Source organism: Botryllus schlosseri, chromosome 13, assembly GCF_051294905.1.
Source record: "Botryllus schlosseri isolate E-star chromosome 13, Bs_hap1, whole genome shotgun sequence".
Classification (NCBI taxonomy): Eukaryota; Metazoa; Chordata; class Ascidiacea; order Stolidobranchia; family Styelidae; genus Botryllus; species Botryllus schlosseri.
The window spans coordinates 19,600,185-19,625,545 of record NC_137248.1 but is presented as its reverse complement, the minus strand read 5'-3'; the positions used below and the strand labels follow the sequence as shown (position 1 = coordinate 19,625,545).

The following is a 25,361-nucleotide window of genomic DNA, read 5'->3' as shown; positions in this document are numbered from 1 at the left end:
ACCGTAAATACTTTTTTATTCAAATCCAAATTTTTCGACGGCAATAACTCCGCTTCTACTGGTTGGAACACTTTCATGGGGTGAACAGAAAATTTTCAAATTTTACGTTAATTATTTTTATATAATAAATAGAAACTTTCTTCTCCTGTAGCAATGCGACTACTGGTTGGAATTGAACCAAATTTGGCGTGTAGGCTTAAATTAGGTAACCTAACAATTTTATCAAGTAGCCAGTGCGATTTGAGAAAAAAAGTCATTTTTGAAGAGCCCTACTCTACAGTAGGGATGTTCAAAAACAACTTTTTTTCCCGGATTCCAGCCAGTCACTGCTTGAATTGTCAGGTTACCCTAAAAAACGCTACACACCAAATTTGGTTCAATTCTAACAAGTATAGGACTCCGCAGATCCAATTAAAATTATTAATTTATTATGGAAATTTAAAAAATAAAATTTTTCGAATTTTTCTGCCCACCCCATGAAATTGTTGAGCTGTCTTCAAAGACGTTGCAAAACAAATTTGAGTCAATTTCGACCAGTAGAAGCGGAACTATTTGAGTTTTTCGATGATAATCCTCGGATTATCCTTGATCGGCGTATAATCCGCAATTTGTCGACGAAAAACACACATAGCTCCGCTTCTACTGGTCGGAGTTGACTCAAATTTGTTTTGCGACGTCTTTGAAGACAGCTCAACAATTTCATTGGGTTGGCAGAAAAATTCGATTTTTTTTTAAATTTTCCATGATAAATTAAAAATTTTAATTGGATCTGCGGAGTCCTATACTTGTTCGAATTGAACCAAATTTGGTGTGTAGCGTTTTTTAGGGTAACCTGACAATTTAAGCAGTGACTGGCTGGAATCCGGGGAAAAAAAGTTATTTTTGAACAGCCCTACTGTACAGTGTACTGGGCGAGCCCAGATAAGACTGGTGTAAAGACATTCGCTATTCTCGTGCTTATGGGAATGATCTCTGATTTGTTACATTATTTCCAATACAGAATTTAGTTTAATTTCCTTTTTTCAATTCTAATCTAATTTGGAAAAGCTAAAAATTCACTAGTTGTCAAGCTAGGCCAATTTTCCCATTTTTTCACACAACGCCCCCTCCACCGGGCCGCAAAACAGGTGTCAACACTTCTCCCAACCCCTCCTACTCGCGACAAAAGGTTTTTGACTCGTTGCACATTCACTATTGCGTGGACTTTTTGTGTTGATTAGTTTATTGGCAGCACGATACACGCTATGTCAGATTCGCATTTTTGTGAGAATTCTAGGATATAGGCCTACACAAACATGTTCCCTCTAATTATTCACGAGTCTGCACGCAATCACCAACTCACTGCGCGGTCCCTTGGACAACAGTGCGTAACGACTAAAAAAAGGTCATGGTCATCACTTCGGATTTTTTGTGGGCAGCTTGGATTTTCTGTGCGCAGAGACCGTGTCAGCACTGCGCAAGTGCACAGCTTAGAGGGAACATTGGACACAATCAGTGAAAACAATCGTACAAGGCAATTTTCCTTCAAAACCATCGTACTTCGTTGCGGTGCGTTATGCGCCTAAGACTTCTTCGTTCTCATTGTACATGCGATTTAATGTGTACTCGTAACTTGCGCTCGTTTATTGTCACTCAATAAAAGTCTATTCTTTCTTTGATTGTTTGGTTAGTAATAAAACTCAATGTTGCCAAACAATGATCCTCTGCGGAGAGCGTTGGTGACTGTTTTCGATAGAATGCACCTTGTACGACCACAAACGACGCGACCATATATTTGTTACTATGACTTTGGTTCACAGAGAAATCCATCAAGTTACGGATTTTCCCAAACAGTTTCCCATAGTCACTTAGTGCATAGCGCTCACATTTACTCTCATCGCCGCAATCGCACAATTTGTAGCTAGCGCCCCTTCGAGGGCGCAAACGCCCCGGGGGGCGCTGGCGTCCACTTTGAGAACCACTACCTATTTATGCCCTTTCTTGCTCTGCTACCTGTTGCTACTCATCTGAACGTCGATTTCAGAAATCATTCCATTAAAACCGCTGTGTGCTCGAGCGATCAAAGAGACAGCGTGGAATTAGCGATGAAAATACTCGACATTGAAGATCTCGTCGACAGAACTGTATGCGGCAACGACCCGGACAACACGCCGAAGCCTTCGCCTGAAAATGTTCACATGATATGCCGGGAAATGGGTGTCGATCCCAAGGAAACTGTGATGGTCGGTAAGTGATTTATCCATCTCGCCTCTCTCGTTTTCAACCCTCCGTGCTTTACGACTACGGGTATGAATTAGTTTATTTGAAGAAATAGAAATGTGTGTGATTGGTCGTAACCGAGTCCTGGTAGCTAGTACTGAGTCTGAGTTCAACCAGGACACTTCACAGAAATATATCGTTGCTCTAATGGCCATATCAAGATCTCAGATGTCACAATAGCAGCCGAGAAGAGTTCTTTAATGTTTAGGAGGTCTTTATTTCGAGATATTTGGTTTATAGCGACGTTCCGTTGGAGGAGGCCGTAAATTGTGCCGGTGCCCTGTATGATGATCAACAATGTACATGGCCCAATTCTCCTCTATGTATCTTGGAGAAGCTATACTGACCACGGCGATAAAACACCCACCTGTAGTCACGCCGGGCGCAACTCATCGCCTGGGACACATAATTAAGCAATCCAAGTTCCATCAGATCTCAGCACCCGACGCAAACCAAAAACAAGACTATTGGGAACTTGTAAAATTATTTGGCGTTTCGTTGACACACACCTATTACAAAATTCGATTTGTGCTGCGAACTATGACATTACGGTATTTCCATTCAGTGAACATGTCACTCGGCATTCAATTTATATGTATTGGAGGCAATATTTTGATCAAAAGCGATAGACCAAATCCCTGTCCGCCTAAAGAATGCCGGTACGGGTTGAAAATGTCGAATGACATTTGTGGTGTACTATATGCCAACAAATCAAATCACTTGGCTTGACTTGTTACATTGTTACTGTGTTATCTTACTATATTCTGTTCAATTTATATTATTTATATTAGCCTTCGGAGATACGCAACATTTCCCTAACGACCAGCGTTTCGTCGATAGTTCTCAAGATGGGGCATGATGCAACTTAGGGAACGAACAAAATGCCCGATGGAAGAAGCTCTGCATTTTACTAACCTCGATCTTTTAAGGCGATACATACTACGACACTAAGATGGGGAAAACCAGCGACTGCGGACTAGTCATTGGAATCATGTCGGGACAGAGTGACGAACACGATCTGCGAGACGCGCACCACGTTATCACAAATCTAGACGAAGTGTTACCGCTGATTATTGACCAAAAACCGGATGGAAAATGACAAACGACGGTTTACCTCGTATCTCGAATGAGTCCGTTATTGTACCGGCCAGGAGAGGCGAACTACCAATTATGACACTGTGTCACATTTTTCAATGGAGGGAGATCCAATTTACATACGATTACATGCAAGCAAGCGAATCTATCACGATTTTATTATACTCGACATGTATCTCAAGTGCAATGGGCGTGAGAAACATAGAACCAATAAAATTTTACAATGCAAAGTTGTTCGATTAGTAAGCTATTCACTATCACAACTGGAACAGGTATATCGGACATTTGCTAACAGAACGTGGTCATTGACATCACAGCCACATCGTCAAGAACTAATTGGAAAGGCCTGAAAATAGCTGTGCTTAAAATATATTTTATATAATATATATATGTGTGACATACTAATAACGTGAACCGTAATCTGACTCCACGCGTAGTGCGTACACAGACAAAGGATGAAATATTGAACTTTGCAGCCACGACCGTCATATCTCCGCACCGCAGACTGTAGCGCGAGTATTCATGTACGTGGAGGTGTTATCGTCGTCAAAGCATTACATGTAGCCTAGTGAATCAATGGAACTCAAATGATAAAACTTTAGTCTTCATACAAAATGAGATGATATTAGATTGCACGAAAAAATATGGAAGTATTTACGCCGCAATAGCTCTGTGTTCCACATCCGAGCAATTGCAAGTTACACTTGTTACGAAGGCAAGGTAACGTACTCTTTTCTGCTGGATCTCATTCCTGTTCCTTTGAGGTAATGATTTGGTAAAGACGCTGAATAATTGGCACGGAATCGTTTTGATCTTGAGTCGTTCTTCGACCAAGCGTCGTCAACGATGTCGTCGATATCTGGAAAGTAGTCGTCTTCTTCTAGTTCCACGCAGCTCGACGGTCGGTGCGTTAGTATGTCTCGCGGTGGGGGAATCTTTGGCGGCATTGTGGAAGACCTCGCTAATCTAGTCTTATTGAGAGGTGTGAAGTCTTCCAGATTGTTCAAGCTGAGGCAGCTGTTGGATCTCGATTCGATCAGTTCGCATTCTCTGTCGAATTCTTTGAGGCTGCCCTCGAAGTCGTCAGGCATGTATCTTGACATTGTTGACATAAATAAGTCCTCGTCCAACTTCTCCGTCGGACTGTTGGCGTGTATTGATCTGCTGGGAGGTGCAGTGCGGTATTCGGAAGGGAGTTCTTCAGATTTCAACCTGTTTATGGTCCGTAATGATAAAATGGCAGTGGCTAGAGACAAAACGGCAATATGTAGCCTAATGTAAAAATTTCGACGATCTGGGCTTTCATACACTAGGCCTAGATCAGTAGTTCTCAACCGCAGGACCCGTGGCCAATTTCCTGCCGGTCCGAATGTATATGAAGATTTGACATCTCAATACTAAAATGCAAGAAGTTGGACGCTTGTCCATTAATTTGTGAAATGAAGCATCGAATTTTAAGTTATTTTAGAAGGTTGGAACACTTTTCTCCATGGTGTCGTTATAGAGATTTCATGGTCCATGTTGGGTGTAGGCCGACGTCGCAGTGGTGCAAGTGTTTTACGAAATTGTTTAAAAGTCTCATGCAACTCGTTATAAGGACAACGTGCATATGAAAGCTATGGAGACTTCGCCTTGCAGGAACTTCATAGAACAACGCCTAAACATCTAATATCAAAAGACAACATTAATTGAGGTTTCAAATATATTTGAGTTGCATGCATTTTGGCAATTCAATTTAGGGTTAATTTTGGTTTCTGAAAGTTCACCAGTCCGCAGCATTCGTTTTGAAGTTTCACCGGTATGTGAGGTCAGAAAGGTTAAGAACCACTGCTGTATAAAGTGCGTACACTGCATATTTTCATGTAACGTCGCGTAAACACGTCTGGTATTTACATTTTTCGAACACGATTTTTCTGTAGCATTAAGCGCTCTCTCCGCTCCGATTATCCGAAATTTCATGCCGGTAACGTCATATTTTGTAATGCGATTGTTGATATATACAAAGTTCTTTCCAATTCTGTACTAGTTGCTGACGATTACCCCTGACGAGGGTCAACCGAAAATATTCGGGTTCATTTCAATATGAATATACTAATCAATTGTACAACTGATCGTGATAACAACCTGCTGTAACATATTGTGCGCCCAGTGGACCAAAGTGTCGATCATGTGTAATTACATAACTCTCAGTGAAGCAGGACTATGTAACGAAGCCTATTGAACATAACTCGGGTCTTTCTTTATCGACCAGCTCAACATAATAAGATTTCTTCCCTATTGAAATTCCTGCCACCAGTCCAGTGTTCCGTCTGTTTTAGTGTCCTCCTCAATTACTATTACTGACAGCGTGAACCTAACCCCAAGCTGGCGTACATCAATTACACATACACCATGCAACAGATGACTTGACGGCGTGAGCATTGTACAATATTAGTATTCTCTTGCAAAAACACAAGCACTGTAGTACGAATGACAAATTGCGATCGCACGCGCGCGTAGCCTCGTCGCAATTTCACAGGAGACGAGCTTATTACATCAAGGAAGATTACTAGGCATCGATTTTGAAAAAAGTTACAACACTAGGTTACTTTGGCGAAGCATGCCAGGTAGCGGATACAGAATAAAAGTAGCGGTTTGGTCAAAAAGGCCTATCACAGTGCGAAAGCATACCGCGCGAAAGGTGGTAGAAGTACAGAAACTGATGCTCCATGCGACTTTCGTTATAAGAGGCTTCATGCAGCACGATAATAGTATTAAAATGAAAGCGCACAGATGGATTCGTAAGGAATACTGTCGAGAACGCAAGGAAAGATTTGAAATCAACATTTTCGCGCAAAAACAGACAGGCAGACAGCGCATTGGGGAAAATCGGTGTGAATCTTAAAAACGGAGACTCACACCAATCCCCCCCCCCCCCCCCAGATGCGTTAATAAAATGGTCGAGTCACGTTGAGTCGCATGCCTCCGATACTACCTAATGAATTTCTTTGGACGCGGCGGTGGCGGGGTCGGTTGTAGGTTTTTCGACATGCTGGCCGCTGAGCTGGTGGCCGGTGACATTGGCCCCGTCTTGATGGGTCCCAGTCTGTTTGGAGGCGATAGCGCCGACTCTATCGTGCTCATGTTCGGGACGTTGACGAATTGCGAGGCGAATCTACCCGACTGAGGCATTCTGTCGGCCTTTTTCTTTTGCTGGAATAGAGGCAGAAAAATTTATAATTGCTCACCAAGGTTTATACAACAAATACTTGCTAATAAGCTACGTACAAATTGTGGAAGGTACTGAATTGTTACAGTGTACCATGAAAACTGATCAAGTGCAGTTTGGATAACATCACACCTACAACTTCCAATTTAGTTGATTTCCCAGTTTGTGGCTCTAGCTATGTCGATGCATCTCATGAATTTGATGCAATATATCCCACGATATATACTTGTTCTAGAATTTATGCCGAATGTGGTACTCCAAAAATTTGTAATTCGAGACTAAGGCTCGCACTACCACGAAATAGCGAAATAATTTGGATCGAACTTTTGAGTGAAATTTCAGCAGCAATTATGTAATGAATGTACTCACCGCGTTCAAAGGATTGAGAACGCCAACATTTGGAGTAGAGCTAAAGACTTTGTTGAAGTTAGTTTCTCTGTTCACAAGTTCCAGCTCGTAATACTTTTTGTCGTCCTAAACGCAAGTCAACGGCGAAATTACAAATACAGAATAGCACAGGTCGTTAAACCTGAGAGGTGCATTTTCAAGCAAAGAAACAAATCTCTGATACCTAAAGTGATGGCAGCACCACTTCTATAGGCTTTTAGAAGCGCAGAACTTCCAATAATGTAACAAACAATATGTTCCTACTACAGAATTGATTCCGCTTGAAGCTTTCGACTGACTCTTATTAGAACGGAAAAATAATAGTGGTTAGCCATATATAACTTATAGTTCCTAGCATCAGCATTTCCAAAATATGAGCCTATACAGAGAAAATTACTCAAAATTTTATAGACGGTTGTAACGAGGCATATTACGTTAAATGTTGATTAAGCCAGAAGTCATTCTTCTGAATATGGCATTGCTTCTAAATATGACAATATAAAGTGAATAACTGATGTCCATTTTGGAGAGGTTGGGGCACGGGATTTCAGACATCTAGATGTGGGCAAATCAGACATCGACAAATATGGCAAAGCGAATTCAGCTTGAAAACAGGGTTCTCATTATTGCTATTGAAAACATAGTTTAGTGAACTAGTTTTATGTTTATTGAAATTTACAAACCACAGGTCACAGTCACAGCATAGGTTTGAAAGAGTCGCAGGTTGTAGGAATAAGGCTAATTCCCAGAAATAAAATAGTTCTTCGCCAGAAGAGCTGTATGATATCGGTAACTCGAAAATAAAACGACTATTACAAGACTCGAATCATCAAAATCCATATATAAATTCAAACGCAATCTTACAATAAGTTTTTGTACGAGAGATTCCTTCTCCTGAACGAGCGACTTCAGTTCCTTTATCGCGTTCAAGTCTTCAAATCGACTCTCTCGCCGTTCGTACTTATCTTCCGCCTCCCGCAAGCTGCAACGAAAGCAGAGCTAGGCAAAGACCTGATTGATAGCACTGGCATCCGTGATTTCCCTGCTTAACGCTCACCATTACCGGGATAGCATGGTGGGATGGTGCAAGACTTAGAAAGCATTGCAAGTAGGGACACTGGCGTAGCAGCATGTGGTGCCGCCCCTGGCTCTCGCTTATAATGCCGCCCCCCCCCCCCCCCGAGTAGACAGCAGCAAATTTCGACATAGATGGATTTCCAAGCAATCTTGTCAATAAAAATAATTACAAATAATATGCCGTGTCTCAGCGCCACCGCCTCAACGTTAATAAGGCCAAAAATAATACAGACGAGAAACAGCCAGGGAATGTATTATGCAAATAGAAAATCAATAGCCGCCTCAAAACTTAACTTTTCGGGCTTTCACTGAAGCAAAATCACAAAAATATCCTCAAATTAGTTTTTGAACGTATAGTATCTTTCTATAGACAGAATGTATGGAGCTGATGGCCGATCATCATTCATGGTAGAACGGAAATAAGTCTTAATCACTTTGAGCTTTGAGAAGCTCCTCTCACAGCTCGCAAATTGAAACACCAATGGTCAGATAAAGTTTCAGGCACGAGCATAAATATGGTATCGAATCAAGTAGCTTTGCATTAAATAACCACTGTAAAACATCAAACGCTGTTGCACTACGATCAAACGTGGCTTCACTGCTTCGCACCAGCCTCTTAAATCTGTCAATTTCCACAGCTAACTCCAAAAAGTCCACCTCGTCATCATAAGTGCTTTTACAAGCGCTGCTGAAAAAATTCTGACTTTCGCTTTGCAGCAGCGCGTGGGGATTACAAAATCCAAACATATCATTTAAGTGGCGTATGCCGGTAAACCAAGTTTCAGCTTCAAGTTTAGCTGTCACACTTAAATGCCCACACAAGCATACTGCTGAGCCAGCTAAAAGCTGCATAATTGGTCATGGTCATCCTATAGTTGACCATGCAGGCCCTCCGAGCGCTCAAATTTAACAATACTGATCTTAATCGAAAGCTATTGTTGCCCTGATTCCGGAAATACAAATTAAATGCTGCTTGGTCTGAAAATCGGCATTGTTCCAAATAATCGCTCGAAATAATTTCCATTATCATGGTCAATTGGTCAGTATGTTGCGGCGCTCCGATTGTTAGGAACAATCGGTCTTGACGGCTATTTTGGAGTGGTTCCATTGCCATGTTAACATATTAATTCGTGTTTTCGGAATCAGCGCGACACTAGCTTTCGATTGAGACCAGTTTGATTAAATTTTAGCTCACGGGACGCCAGCAATAGGACTACCAATTACACTGCTTTTAGCAGGCTGTGCACACTGTGCAATGTGCAGCCTCATTTTGCCGCCCCCTTGGAGCCTGCCGCCCCTGGCGCAGAGCCAGAACCGCCAAGTGGCTGCTACGCCACTGAGTAGGGATGGTGTGAACGTGAGGTTCACGTTCGCGCTCTGTGTGTGAACCTCGGAAATTTAGAGGTTCGCGTTCACAACAGAACCTTGGTAGGTTCTGCACTGTGAACCTTTTTCATATATTACAATTTTCACTTCATTATAAAAGATCTTTGGTTCAAATTTATTGCATTTCAACTGCGGGCCACTCTATGCATAGTGTTGGCAGCATTAAAAATCTACACTAAACGAGCATGCACCTTGACGATCTCAAAAGTTTTACTTGCTTTGTTACAAAAGTTTGCTCGAAATATCCAGCTTTCTGTTTGTGAGTATTTAGTGACTCTCTGCTGTGAGCTTGACCTGCAATCACACAACATCACGAGCGAAATACGTGGTCAGGGAATGATGCTTATTCAACCAAATAATGAGATTGATATCGTTTTCTGATGTAAAAAATCAAGCATGCTGGCGTACGGGGTGAATCTTGGCTTCATATCTGAACTGCATCATTAAAACTAAATCCGTGCGATTGAGGTGTTGGCTACTGCTGTAGAACTTGTTAATGGGGAAATATCGGTAGCAAGTCTAGAAACCCGTTTTACACTTTGCTAATTATCAATAGCAATACTCAGACGCCGAATACATTGTTCCGTCTGGCCTAGACCGTTAAGGTGTAAGCTTATATTCACTGATAGGTCCTCGTAGAAATTGTTGGCAAAGCGGCGTAAGATATTGATTTTGTGGGAGTATTTTATCCTTTGATTGCCTCAGTTGATACATTTAGCGACGTTTAAAACGCCAATTTGTACTTATGCATTGTGGCATTATGTGGCCCGAGTCGTCGCTAGGTATCGTGTACATTAATATTATAGGGTATCACTTCATTGAAGCTAGGGTTGTAATTAGCAATATGACGTCGCGTGACGTCATGAGGTTCATGTTCGCGTTCACACAGAACCTTTCAAAAAGGCTCGCGTTCACACGAACCTGAACCTTTCAGAGGTTCACACCATCCCTAATTGCAAGACTATCTCTGCACCTTCCTTGTCCAACAGCATATGCACATCATGCACTCACAGTATGCATATGCACAGATTGTGTGTATGTATATCTTAAGTCGGTGTCTATCCCGCAAAAACATCAAGAACAAAAATATACAGCGTCCTATTCCTATCGCTAATTGTAGAACCGTTGAAACAACTCTGATTCTCATTCACAAATCAGGACTGGTATACCATGGACACAATGATAGGACAGATTAAAAGATTTGCACCATATCTACGATATGTTGAATAACTGAGTTTGATTCAAACAATCGTAAATTGAAAGTATTGGCAGTAAAACAGCAGTCTTTCTGTTATCAGGCGGGACGGATTGCGTTCTACGAAACTTACGCGATATTGAGAGAAGATATTTTATCTTTCAAGGTGTCGATGACTCTTGTGAATTCGGAAACCAATGTCTGCTTCTGTCGAAGGCTTTCGGCTTCCAGCTTGTCGTGTTCCCTCTGAAATCGACGAGACAATTCCTCTTCGTAGCGACGCAGTTCGTTATTGGCTTCGCTGCGGACGCGGAGAATCTCTTGCCCTATACGTAGATACACAGAAAGCCCGCTTCAAATTGTGAACAGTTGAAAAAGTGAATTCTAGCGCCACACTGGACAGAACTGGGCTAAAAGGTTAAAACAAACAAGATGATCTATCTTTTTCCGAAAAAAAATGAAAGTGCGTGCAATTGGACGTGAGATGAGACAGAGGCATACAGAATTTACCACTCCATCAATAAAACGAGTATGCGGTCTAATTTTATTGCATTTCGACATGAAACACTCACAATACATCTTACCTTTCCGATCGATTTCCCTGTTCAGGCTAACGATTTCGTCGTGCTGTTGGGCGGATTTTTTCTCTGAGGATTTGATCAATTTCATTTTCTGACCCACGTCGTCTTCAAGGATTGCGATCTGCGATAGATTCGATTATGTGCCGTCCTCGCAATTGAGCAAAATGTGTTACGAAAATTACTCCGAAAAAATTATTACGTTACTAACCACATCTTGTGTTACTGACCTTTCTCGACAATTCGCCTTCATGTCTTCTTGCGACCTCCAACGCTTTCTCCAGCTCCGACCGGACGCCCATTAACTTCTGTTGGCTTTCTCTCTCCAAGTAGTCCATCTCGGACGCGTGCCGGCTTAGAAGTTCGTTGCGGAGTTGTTCTAAATGGGACATGATGGTTAAGATTGGAATGGGACAAGATAAAAATGGATTGAATCGCCAGGATTTGAAATGTCGAAGCCACAAAATAACGAAGAGGATGGATAAGCACCCCATAACGTTAATCTTCACTTTTCGAGTTTAATAATTGTTGAAACTAGACTTTCGTGTATGAGACAAGGCTGTAATTGAAACCAAAAACATTTTAAATATTAAAGATATTCCTGTAAAATTATGATAAAGAAATTGGGTCGTATTAACTACATGAGATCATTTTCATGTTCTTATGTGTGTTGTTCGTCAAGACACATGAGATTTTGTGGTAATCTCGACCGAATGCAATAGGGCAGAATATAGGTCCAATTAATCCTGTTTAGGTAGAATTATTCCAATAGCTGTCGACTGTCGCTATGAAAAGGCAGCAAATAGTTAGACAAATACTATAAGTCACTTATGAGGATCCATATCTGTACAATTAAATATGCATACAGAATTACTAAATAACAGAAATTTGACAAAGGTCGATAAGTAGCCTAATTGTCTCAACTCCAGAAAACACAAGTATTTCAGATAACCAGATAAACAAATTTTGACTGTCAATAAAGCGTTTCCGGACTTGACCCTAGTGTTGCATGAAGATTTCGTGATACAAAAATTATTTTAAGACCGGTATGGTAAATATCACGTAGTGTATGAAAGGCAAACGCTCAAAACCACAAAACAATACATTCCAGTGAGCTTGCTCCTACATCTACCAGCTGCTTATGCTTGTAATGTAATGACATAATAATGAGACTCTTATCACATGCTTCCATGAGTCATGAGTATAGTAAATGACATTACCTCACAACCTCGTTCCTGGCTTTCTATCGGGCATGATATGATGTATCAAATCAATCATAATAGGATTTGAAGAGTACAGTAGGGTATCATACCTAGTTTTTGCATTCCTTCGTGTTCCTTACGCATAATTTCTTGTTGACGTTCTTGGTTCAATTTTTCTTTCAACGATTCGATGGCAATTCTGTTGGCCTGCATTTGGCTTTGCTGGTCTTCTCTGAAAACCAGAACAAGACTTTATATCCAGGGATCACATTCAACAAACTGCACTACAATCGAATCAATAATTTCATAATTTTTTCATCAGCTAGGAATAAAATGCCAGTAGCACTTCGGATTATCGGCATCTTGAAGAGAGCTGAACGAAGTGGTTTTGACAGGGTAGTAACCAGGTCACAAGGTTCCGAGTCACAAGTCAATCTCACTTTTAAAGTTTTGACTCGAGTCTAAGTTGAGTCATTTATTTTCAATTCGCCACCAACTCAAGTCCGAGTCCAAGTCATTGGGTTCAATGTTCAATCAAGCATTCTGTTTACATCATGGCTGGGGCTGTTGAACTCTTCTAGCTTGCAAGCCATTGCATCATAGCTAACATTGAGATGCAGCTAATCCATCCCATAGGTTATGTAAATCAAAGAGAGAACCATACTAGAAATAGTTTTATAGCATGTTTTTTAAATCAATCCTTTAGATTTTGTTGCAGTAAAAGGTTGCATGAAAAAATCGAAAAAGTTGCAATATAAAACTTGTACGAACAGCTTAAAGTACCGTATCACAATACATAAGTTCTGAGTATGTTTGAAGCTCCCGGAAGCTGTAAAAAATGTTGCAAAAACTTGCCCTACCAATCACTAATACCAATACAGAGTAATAAGATATCCACTGTCCGATAAAAATGTCCGAAGTCAATACCTATGTTGAGATATCAGGCTGCTCTCCAAAGCACGCAGTTCCTGATCCTTCTTATTCTCCAAAGACGTCAGCTCTGATCTGTGAGCGTTTTCCATATGTGCAATCTACATCAAATTGAGATGATGATCACTGCATCCAACACCACACCGCAGCGTTACCTTAACAGAATATTCATTGGCGGCTTCGTGGGCCGCGTTCCGCAAATCTTTCTCGGTTTGCGAGAAGGTCGATCTCTCTTCGGCCATGGATCTGTCGTAGTCTTTTTGTTGCATTTCCAAGGCGTTCTTCAACTCCGATATCTAAAAAAATTCAGAGTGCGGGATCAAAGGCTGTATATCAACTGAGTGAACTTAAAAAACCCTAATGTACTTTAACTCTTGCCCAGAGGGGGTGGAGGGGGGGGTCATGAAGTTGTTTACACGGAGCTTTTCTGATGTACAGCACTGGTATTCAATCTACCTTTTTCAGCAATCAACAGTCCCATGAGTACTTGTTGGCTTTTTTATTGGACTTACCAAACTGAGAGATGTGCCTCTGAAAATTTTCTAATGTGCCGTGACGAATCATGCTGGGGATATTTACTGACTTCCTTCGAAGTACCATATCATACTCCAAATCCCCAACAATTGTGATATCAATGAAGTTCAGAAATTGCGCTTTAGTTACCAGCGACGTGAGCTGTCGGATTTGTTCTTGCCAGCCCATTTTCGCGGCCTCCATTTCCCGGTCTTTTTGCGATTGCACTTGTTCCAAAGCGGTACGTTTGTCCTGACTGTGTTGGTTTGTTAATCGTTGGTGCATGTCTGTGATTTCGGACCTGCGCAAAGGTTTTAGATCAATTAGGCCATGATGGATGGGCACATTTTTGATCTCAACTTTGAAATTGAATATCAAAGTCAATTTATTGCACACACAAATAACATTGCAGCTGTTGTATCCCAATTCCCGCTACAGTGAAATACCAAGATATGCCTCACAGATTGCAATTATGAAGATTGCTTGCATGTAGCAGATTTCAACCATTTTTTTTTGCATTATTTCCTCAGATGCAGGCCTAGTTGGAATGGGGATATATGTTTATAGTCTAATAAATATTCTAGGTGAATAGTCTGTCCTGTAATCAGTTCATCATCAACAGGAGATGAGACTTATATTAAAAGCTAATGGTCTTTTTAGGATTTTAGATTTCAGCCAAAAATATCATGATAGTCATTCATAAAGTATCAGCTTGATCAAATTCGAAAAATGGGAAGAAAATTGCAGAAAATTGCACCAGTAGGAATGCAAACCATGTGAGTAAGAAAAAGGAGGTCTTACTCAAGTAAAACTACAAATTTTATGTCCCAAAAGTGATTAAGCTCAAATTCGGAAGTATCAATGGAGTGTTTGGCTGATTTTTTGATGCTATTTGTCATTAAATACCTCTCGAGCCAATGTTCTGTGAACTGTTGCAAATTGGGATGTGAAATGCAATAATCTTGAATATTTATCATTTTTATCAGAAATAATATCTGAGAGTTAATTTTGCGTTGCAACGCAACAGCAGAAACGAAGACGTCATAATCTAAAGTCTAAACAGGGAGTTATGAATATTACATTCGTTGGCATCAATAATTCAAAATGATTACACAAGAAGCCAATGCACCTACCGCATTTGTTCTTGCCATTTCGTATCAAGCTCGATCTTCAATTTTTCCGTTTCTATGGAATGATCGCGGTTCAAGGACTGTATCCGATTTTCAAACGAGATTGTGCTGGATTCCATGTCTTTTCTGCGGCGGAAAAAGTTCCCATTACGTTTTACAGAAGAAAACCATAATCGCAATTCAAATATTTGGCAAAAATTTTACAGCATAATGGCGTTTCGAGGAATCTTCTGCCAAAATTGTACGATATCGTCAGTCAGTCATTTATTTTTTGAAATTTTTACCAGTTCAATACACAATATTGCGATTCGAAAGGGCTTGGAGTATTCTTTTAATCAGACACCAAACTTTGCCTAGCTAGAGCACGTAAATAAGAGGCAAGAGGCAGACTGGATGAAAGACAACATAAAAGGACACGCGACCGAAATGAGCATGTGTCGATATGGTGAAATGTGGCTATTCCTCGCCACTAACATACCTGATATACCAGGTGAAGAACAACACACAACTTCAAATAAAAACTATATGAGCAACGATCCCTTATTGTAATAAGAACACTAAACGTTCCTGTAATCGACCCTGGAATACCTAGTTACTTTTTACATTTGAAAACGAGAAGGAAGGAAGTTTCCATCCCATTTTAAGAGTGAAATTGCCATAAGGATGGTATGACGAAAGTATCTGCATGTGCAAAAGCAAACGGCAGCGAGTACCTCAAAGCCGCCATGCTGGCATCCGCCGTCCTCAACCGGCCTTGCAACATCTCCAACTCGCGTTCCAGCTCGTCTATTCTCGCCTTCAAACTGTCGATGTGCGAAGTCGCGTCGCCAAGCCCACTTTCATGCTGTCGAAGCAAGTCTTCGTACCTGGAAAGCTGAAAGGATTTTTTTGAATAGGGAATTGAATTGCCGTGGTGGTATTGCAGATTGTTCACGACTTAAGCCTGCTTGCGTCGGAAGACGCATTCTAAATAGGAACTTGTAATGGACTCTTGGAGGTACAGAAAATATCGCGGTGTATTCTTGCGGTGTATTGATATTATAAAAATTTTAGTAGAATGATGATGGTAATCTAAAACAGTACATTGCTTGAATTTTCAAGTATGTGACTTCATATATGGCAATACGATTGTTCATATACAACGTTATTTCAAATTCGTTACTAGTTGCTGACGATTAGGCCTACCTCTACCGAGTGTCAGCCGAAAATATTCGGATTCATTTCAATATGATTTATATTTTATTCGAGAGCTTTTTGGAGAACTTCAATATGCAATCGAATAGTATTCTCATGTTGAAATGAACGCGAATATTTTCCGCTGACACTCGTCAGTGACAATCGCCGGCACAACTAGTAGAGAATTGGAAAGAATATTGTATATCAACAATCGTATCACAAAATGTGACGTTACCGGCATGAAATTTCGAATTTAACTGTTCAGTAGTTGCAGACGATTAACCTTAACGAATGTCAGTCGAAAATCGAAATTATGATGTGTATATTGTTCAAGTGGAAAACAAGTAGGCCTACATAATTATGTAACTTTTCATTCGATCAACAAAGCAATGAATAGAACTGATCAGTACTTGGACTTTTTCAGAGTACCGTATTCAAATAGGTTTCACTTGAAGTAGATTTGACATATCTTGGGAAGTTGCTCTTGTAATTGAGTTAAAAGTGACAGCATTACTTCTACTTCTACTAACGAACTAATAATGACAACCTTGACCATCTCTATTGATCAGTGGGATCGGCGATGCGTATCGTCGATGCTTACTTCGTTCTGAGTCGATTGCAGTTTATTTTGAAGTTCCTTCTTTTCGGCCTCAATTTTGCCGACTGCCGCGTTTTTGTCTTCGAGCAATTCCGTTGTTTCCTTGCGTAACCTGTCCTGCATATCACGCAACATGCTCTCCATCGCCTTGTCGGCCTGAAAGCGGGAATAATATGTCAAACAGTAATTCCCTGTATTAAGCCCGACGATAAATAACACAGGATTTAGGTAGGAGTTCGTCAACTTTTTGACACACATAGGCCAGAAGACTCGTTATTGTATGTAATTATGTATGTAATTTTCATGATTGTAAGTTTACATGCAACAGTGAATTGAGATGCAAGAAAAAAGACCTAAACAATAAAATTACTGGCCGAACAGGCCTATCGGCATCGAAATGCTGCAGAAATGATCTAGTCTCGAAAGCATGTCGCATTAAGTGTGATCGCAATAGGGCCTTATATATTTGAATAGTATATTCATATTGAAATGAACCCGAATATATCCGGCTGACACTTGCTTGGGGTAATCATCAGCAACTATATAGTGGAGAATTGGAAAGAACATTGTATATCAACAATCGTATCACAAAACATGACACAATGTCAAAAAGTACAGCTGAGCAGTTTAGAACATCTTTATTCATAATATTACTGATTGCAATAACTCAAGGATGGTGCTAATCACATTTGTTACGCAACAAAATCTTTCCAACAAAAAGTAATCCGGACTAATTCAACAGGTAGGTAACTCAATTCTGGAAGTGTGGCTCACGAAAGGTAATCCCATGTTTCGCCCACTTATGCCCAACATCAAAGCGAAATAGAAAGCATGCAAGGAATGTGGATGTAAGCTTCAAAGGGACATCCTCAGAGCTCTTTTGTCCATTCTCTGACTCATTGCAATGTTGTTAACTTTGATGCTTATAGTATGGTAGGTGCTTAATGAAGCATTGTAAATTTGAAATGTAAAGTCTTAGCAGATATTTCACATATCTAAAGAGGGGCTGATTTTCTTGCAATCGAGATTCTGCACACATTTTCCAATTGATAAACTATGATAAATCAACATTTTCTGGCATGATATTGGATCATACAGCAATTCATCAATCTACAAATGAGATTGACGTTTTCAAATTCGGTGATCTATTGACGTTTTCAAATTCGGTGATCTATTCATGTCATAATATTCAAGTATTCAGATATACTGCAAATACTTTTATACATGCTTGACAGAATGGATTGTATAATTTCAGTGATTTATTCAACATACTAGCATGACAACTCTTTGAGACAAAATTTGTATTAAAAACTTTGCGTTATTTTGGCTTTACAATATCGTGGTAACGATGCACATCACATGAGAAGCATTGTCGCTAACTCACAATTCTGTTCAGGAAATAGCAGTCTTTCAAGTCAAGGGCAGATAGCATTGTCTAGAGCGATATGCTTCACCGACATTGAAGTAGCCCAATGCAAACAATGGTAGAATCAATGAGAATCACATAAAAAGAGGACATATTTCTAACCCCGTTGGCCCACACTAAAGCCTTCACGTTTATGCACTGATAAGGTTGAATGGCATGAACCCATTTAGGGAACATTAAACAATCATCATGTCCAGCACACTGTGAAACCAGGCTCATGTTTTGCAATTAGAATTCAATTTCAAAACTGGATTCCATGGGAATAATCACACCCATGGGAGTTAGCACAACTAACTATACGGTACATCAGATTATTATTTCAATAGGGGATGACTTACAGACACTATTATCAGGCTTTCAAGCCAGAAACATAAACACAGCATATTCGATCTCTGTGAAATACTAGTTTACGCCTGAGTGATAGGAATGTATACAAACATAGAGGTTAGGAATTTAAGGATATGAAATTGACACTTGAAGAATACCAGTTGTAAATTGTCAGGCCTGTGAGTTCTCTGCACATATACAACCGTTATGCATACACCACAATGAAAAGAGGAGAATTTCAAAGGATTTACAGTTCCAGGCAACCAGCAATCTCACTTAAATATAAAATATGATGTCATAAAATAGTTGGAAACATTCCTGAAAAAGAATAACGCCCGGGGCTGCATATTAATTGCAATTATAAGTCAACAAAGCGCGATAAGATCTAAAATTCATACGCAAATAACGCACAATTTTCCGGCCAATATTGTCGTAAAATGTTGGCGTTAACAGTGAATATTATTTCACAGAAAGGACATACAGAATACCGTACAGAATACTGACCTCTGATTTCATTTGATCTATAACGACTTGGTGTTCCCTTAGTAACGTCTTTTTCTCCTGCTCATATTGTTCCATACGTTCCTTGGTTTCAGTTGCGTGTGATAATTTGGTATCTTCTAAAGTTTTGGTTAATTCGTGTTTTAAATTTGATTTTTCCTCGACGACAATCTCCAGTCTCTGTGTGACAATGATGATAACAATAATGTTATTACTTATGACATAGATTATAATCTTACTGAGTTACCGAGAAGATAACAGTCATATAAATAAACATGTGCTATCAATTTACCTGTAAAAGCAATTTCAAAATAAATAACAGTAAAAATAACTCATTTCAATCTAAATTTATGATCCAATAGCAGTACTATGCTCTGCTGCGGCCAAAACTAGCTGCACTCCAGTCTTGATATATATTCAAATTGATCTAGAACAGTGGTTCTTATTAAGCTAGGGGGCACACACATAACGCAGGTCAATTATTAGGGTACCATAAGCACAGCCCGGCTATTAAACTTAATTGGTTATGTTCAGCTATATTACAATAATATTACTATATTGTTTGCAGCGATATTGAGGATTGGTACTCACAGAAGCAATTTCAATTGAGGAATGTTTTTAACAACCATGGACTTCTTACTCACTTTGCCTAAAGCCAGCATTTGTTCCCTGAGCTGCTTGGCTTGTTCCGAGCTATCGTTCTGAATCGATTGACGGTCCCGCGATAAATTAGATATTTCTATCTTCAACGAGCCGATTTCCTTTTGCAAATCCTGAATCATGGCGTCCTGCATCGCTTTACCTGCTTCCAATGATCCGATCAAACCTAGCAGGTAAAATGAACTTGGTCATTTGTACTTTTGTCACAGGAGAGTAGGAATTCATTTCCGAAACGTTTCCGAAATTTAGATAGAATGTTTGTATTTTGTAGTAATTTATTTTAAAGTGATATTTCATGCACGCACGTAGGCTACGTTATACTTGCAGTGAATTGCGATTGGTAGGAGCATTGAAAAGAGCGTCGATTGTTTTACAATACGGCAATCAGCCCACTACAAAATCCACAATCCTGAGATGACCAGGTTGGTTTTAGAACAATATTTCAATAACAATATTAACAATACGTTATACTTGCAGTGTATTGCAATAAGCATACAATGTTTTAAAATACGGCAATGAATACGAAATGCACATTACTTTGACATCCAGTTTGATTTTAAAGCGATATTACATTTAGGCTATATTATAATTGAAGTGAATTGTGATTTATAGAAGCATTAAAAATAAATTCAAATGCGTTGTAGGCTACTTGCATTTCTCTCACATGATCCAAATTTACATATAAAAAGAGTTGACGTACTTGACTTCTTTAAAATATCGGCCTCTTGATTCTGTATTCGGGTATGCATGATTTCGAGTTCGTCGCGAGCGTAATGTAACTGTTCCGATGTCTTCGTACATTCTTTTGCAGCTTTATTCAAACCGGCAGTCAAATCCTAGAAACAAGAAGAAACAAGATTTATTCACCGATTCATGGTATGTTTCCCGTCATTTCGAATATGGAAAAATTATAAAACGCAATAAAAGGACAGGAAAATGTCGAAGCAAGTGTTTCAAATATGCAGATATACTAGTAGTCGACCAGAAGTCTTGGCCTGCAATAGTATGGAAAACATTTTCAAAAGAAGATGGATTCTATAAAGCGGATACAAGCACACGAAAATGACAATGTAACCTGAGCCGCCTGTAATACAAAAACAGCAATTGCTGATTTGCCAGAGATAGGAACGGATTTGCCTACATTCAGAAACCAGATAAGTGAATTAGGACTTTCCTATACCGTAAATCAAATAAGACTTGGATACCAGTATGAAATTCGGACAGACTTTTGACTACCGTTTCCCCTAATGGGTATTGGATTTGGGACAAGATCCAACACTGATATCAAAATAATCTCGGATTTTAATATGGAAATATGATACCGTATCTTCCTAAAACGAGTTAACAAAATATCCCAAGTGAAGACATATTCACAGGTCTGCTACCATGCCAGTTAGTAATTATACAAACAAAAAAATCATTTTATAACACTTCAAATATCTTACAGTGTTTTCATAGCCTACTAGCCTACTATGATGAAAATCTGTAGCCAAGCCGGCTCATTAATTAAATTCCACACTTCATGCAGGATGTATGACCCTATCAATGCATCATCAAATCAAGCGAGTGCCTAATAACCATGAAGCAGAGACACCTTGAGTTGACCACATAAAAATCAAGGCATTTGTAAGTTCAGGTGATTTTCAGTGTATGCCAACGTCCGGAATAATATTGTTTCGGACATTCATGATTGGGCTAAAAATCAGACTTTTAGAATGGGAAAGTGAAAGAAGAATACCATCCATTGCTTACCTCGGTCTATGTCAGCATGAAAAAGAAATCAAAAAATAGGTAATAAGGCCAAAAACACAAATGCAATTCACCGATGATACACAAGTCTAAGTAGAACTAGTACTGTAAAATTATAGCCAATCACTAGTAAAAAAGAAGTAGTGTCCCCAAATTAGCCTGAAACAGCTCTAAGTACTCAACAGAGCAGGCCTTTGAAATAAAAACGCATGGCTGAGGTTTATTTCTAAATAATTCTCAGCAGATGCAATACTCGTGTGGCTGTCGCTCATGTGTACAAAAACCAGGGAAATATAAGCGGATGTGCTCTAAAATAAAACCAGAACAACTAATGGCGCCATCGGCATGATTGTAAACTCAAAAAAGGTAGGATACTGGTAAGTAGTCTGCTACCAACAAACCTACTTGACACAGATAGAGACAAAATGTGCATGGACCAAGGATGAGGCTGCTAGTTAGCTCGTCAACTTTCAAAACGACGTAACTTTTGACCCCAAAGGTCAATTTTCATAAAATAAAGCTCATTCTGCTTTGAATTAGCTCATCTATGCAGGCGCAAAATATCAGGATATTTCAAACCCACCGGTGATAACGTCAACAGTCAAACTTTGGAAAGGATCTAACATTTATCAGTCTATCGGTCCACATATTGACACAACCGCGGACTCAGCCTATTGAATACCACCCTATGAGAAAATGAGGCCATGGAATCGAAAAGACTGAGAGCCAACGGCACAAAACACCTCCTACGGATGCTGATAACACTTACGGAATTGGATTCTTCCAAACTTTTGATCTGCGCCGCGGTGCCGTCCAATTTCTTCTTCAAATCGTCAACTTCCAGCGTTTGGACTCGCATTTCTTCTTTGGCCGCCGTCAGCTTCTTCTTGAGCGCGTACTCCGTTTTCGAGGCTTCCTCGCGTAATTCAGCTTCACGTTCCCGCCACCTGAGCCATAATTGGTCAAAGTAATCAGTGTTGCTACTCCAGTAGAAGTAGAAATGGTGTCGTAAATTTATACTCAATTGCAAGTAAAAGTAGCAATTTCAAAGATACGGCAAAACTACTAAAAGTGGAATAGAAAAAGAATGGTTCACATTCTGTGGTCAAAAATCATGTGTGACGACATTCATTTAACCCGATGTACGGCCCTCTATTACACACGTAAATAGCCTTTGAGGTATGCAATACATGAGAGTGAAATCTCGCAAGCTTATAGTTGGTGAATCCATTGTTATGTCACGCTGCAAAGAAATTGACCTCTGGTAGAGTTTACAGAGCTCAGTGAGATCGGAATCATTCACACACACCACAGACTCAATTAAATACTCATTTGACAAGATGCACGGCACATGCGTAGTATTGAGAATTGGAATTTCTTCGCCAGCCACACAATATTTCTATGCGGGCCGCAGGCTGCACGCCATTACGATATTTCATAATCTGTATATAACCACAGAAATTATTCAAGAAATCGGACAGCTTGCTAGGTCAAAGCTTCTTTAAATGAGGAAAAAAGTGACCGTGACGAAAATAATATTTGGCGATTAAAGAAAGGAAATGCAATACACAGACGATTACATGACCAAGGCCAAAAGTGAGATTACCTTTTCAACGCCCCCTCGTCAGTTTCCGATGCTTTAGAACGAATGGCGTCAAGTTCCCTTTCGTAAAATGCCTTCGATTTGGCCATCTTCGTATCGAAATCTTCCTCCATTTTCTTGAACTCGTTTTTCAAATTAGAGATTTCCGTTTCGCATGCTTGCACCTAAACGAAACGAATATCTGTAAGGACAGTAAATTTTTTAATTATATCAGCCTTCCAGGGTTGTAACCAAATCACGAGGTTCCGAGTCACAAGTCAATTTCACTTTTATAGTTTTGACTCGAGCCAAGTCGAGTCATTTTCAATTCACCTTCGAGTCAAGTTCGAGTCCAAGTCATGGCTCGCATTCATAATATCGTAATTTCCCTCATTCTTAACAGTTTCTGGCCCTATTTTCCAAGTAACAGGACTGATAGACGAAATAAAATGTGGTACTTTACTATTCTTCGAAATTACAGCGAAATGTCGGTCTTGGCCCCCCTCGCTTCGAGTCATATGACTTGGTCCGAGTCATGAACAACGACTCGAGTAGGCCTACGAGTCGAGTCCATACACAAATTGACTCAAGTTGAGTCGAGTCATCAAAAAATCACAACTCGAGTCAAGTCATGACTCGAGTGATTTCGACCCTGAAAATTTCATTAGTGACCATCTCTGGTATGGATCATAATGACGGAAATTGAAACTTGGACATTTTCCATATTAAGTGAGAAAAATGATACAACAAAATATTTACAACTCGTGAAAGCGCATGTGGACCTACTTGTTTTTCATTGGACGATATTAAATCCCTTTTCTCGTCTTTAAAAGCTTTCTCTTTGTCCTCAATCACCGTGTGGAGTCTCTCTAATTCTTTCCGATGCTCGTCAGCCATTCGTTCCAGTTCCACGCCGCCTTCGTTGCGCATTGAAGACTTGAGGTCATGAAAGTCACGAAGTCTTTGTTCGAATTCCGTTTTGCATTCCATGAGTTCCTTCGTCAAACTCATCACCTGGTAAGTAGATGTACAGTTCAATACTATATATTTATATTGAAATGAACCCGAATATTTTCGGCTGACACTCGCCAGGGGTATTCGCCAGCAACTAAGCTGGTAGATATTAGTTGTGTAAGGCATAAGATACACTTTCATCAAGTCAAGTGCACTTTCTCTCAATTTTGCAACTGTGAATTGATAATTTAACACCAATGGTTCCCAAGCTTTACGAGGTCAATTGTAGCAAACAGTATCAGCTTCAATACCAACATGTCTTACCTTCAGCGCATTGTCGGATTCGAGACGCATTTCTCTCTCCTCGACAAGTCTCTTGAAGGATTCAAACTCGATCATGGCTTGTCTCTTCTCCTTTTCAGCGGCATGCACCACTTCTTCCAGGTTTGTGATTTTTCTGCAAATGAGACGTCATGTCTCATATTTATCCAACGTAATTTCATCGTGTGTATCAGCATTAAAGCATTATTTGTAACACTTATGGTACTCGCATTTGCTTAAAAATATGACAATAATAATATTAAATACAAATAGATGGCGAAATAGGAATGCACAATCAAAGGTGGTCGGCAAAGAAGTCGCATACATTTAGCAATCAATCAGAGGTCACTACTTTGTAAATTGCATGGTGCAATGTCTGATATGACACTACAAATACTGACAAGTCTCAAAAATATATTAAGTTACCATCATACACAGACCATTTCGACCAGTTGTTATGGTAATCCCAGAATCCCAATACAAAATAATATTCTACTTTACAAAGTCAAAGGGTAAAATGAAAGTATTTTCGCCTAAACAACTGTTAAGCAGAAGTGGAAGTGGTACAAAGTGCAAGTGCGCAAAAGGTACTTGAGTACGGAACTCTGAAAAAGTAGAAGAACTCCGTCTAGGTGTTCCTCTATGCACAATACAAAAGCAACAACTACAAAGTAGCTTACACACAACTACAAAATCCGTCATAAATAAAGTACCGTGTATCAAAAGTAAATAACGTACTTCCGTAAATCAAACTCATTCCCGATTTTTTGTCTATAATGCTGCAATTTGGCCGCGGTCTCCGCCATGAGCTGCTGAGATTCCTCCTCGTGGGCTTCTTTCAACACAGCCAAGGCAGTTTCGTGCTCATCATTCTTGGTGTTGAGCGCATAAATCACCTGAAACAACAATAGGCCAACTTAGCAAACGAAAATTCAAAAATCACGACATCTAAACACTTACTTTGGTCAGCTGCGCGATTTTTTTCGACATTTTCAAATGCATGTCTTGCATGTCGCCCCCGGCATTACCGTGGGTATTTGGCGGCGGCATTTTATATTTCGAAGAATTACTATTATGATATTGCCAAGAGGTACCGCCGGATGCCAT

General features: G+C 39.8%; 3 protein-coding genes across 3 annotated transcripts in view; 2 read left to right on the top strand and 1 right to left on the bottom strand.

The window, feature by feature from the left end:
• The window catches only part of LOC145453823 (pyrophosphatase PpaX-like), a 6,917-nt gene extending 3,333 nt beyond the window's left edge, over positions 1-3,584 (top strand). Inside the window, exons 5-6 of the mRNA XM_080331811.1 lie at positions 2,024-2,226; positions 3,189-3,584. Of these exons, the coding sequence (XP_080187937.1) occupies positions 2,024-2,226; positions 3,189-3,358 (373 nt within the window). The 3' untranslated portion in view covers positions 3,359-3,584. The remainder of the gene's footprint in view (positions 1-2,023; positions 2,227-3,188) is intronic.
• Positions 1-25,361, top strand: part of LOC145453807 (von Willebrand factor A domain-containing protein 3A-like) — a 173,765-nt gene that overhangs the window by 140,893 nt on the left and 7,511 nt on the right. The window lies entirely within an intron of this gene.
• LOC145453805 (protein FAM184A-like) lies at positions 3,485-25,361 on the bottom strand. Its single transcript, XM_080331787.1, has 23 exons — positions 25,215-25,361; positions 24,993-25,150; positions 24,258-24,390; positions 23,766-23,993; positions 23,004-23,164; positions 22,167-22,344; positions 20,349-20,484; positions 19,633-19,814; positions 18,992-19,168; positions 16,738-16,890; positions 15,674-15,834; positions 14,964-15,086; positions 13,981-14,131; positions 13,473-13,613; positions 13,315-13,418; positions 12,498-12,619; positions 11,416-11,564; positions 11,192-11,309; positions 10,741-10,933; positions 7,814-7,931; positions 6,932-7,036; positions 6,329-6,546; positions 3,485-4,566 (listed from the first exon to the last, which is right to left on the bottom strand). Exons 1-23 carry the CDS (start codon positions 25,359-25,361, stop codon positions 4,062-4,064), a joined length of 3,861 nt encoding a protein of 1,286 aa, XP_080187913.1. The 3' UTR covers positions 3,485-4,061.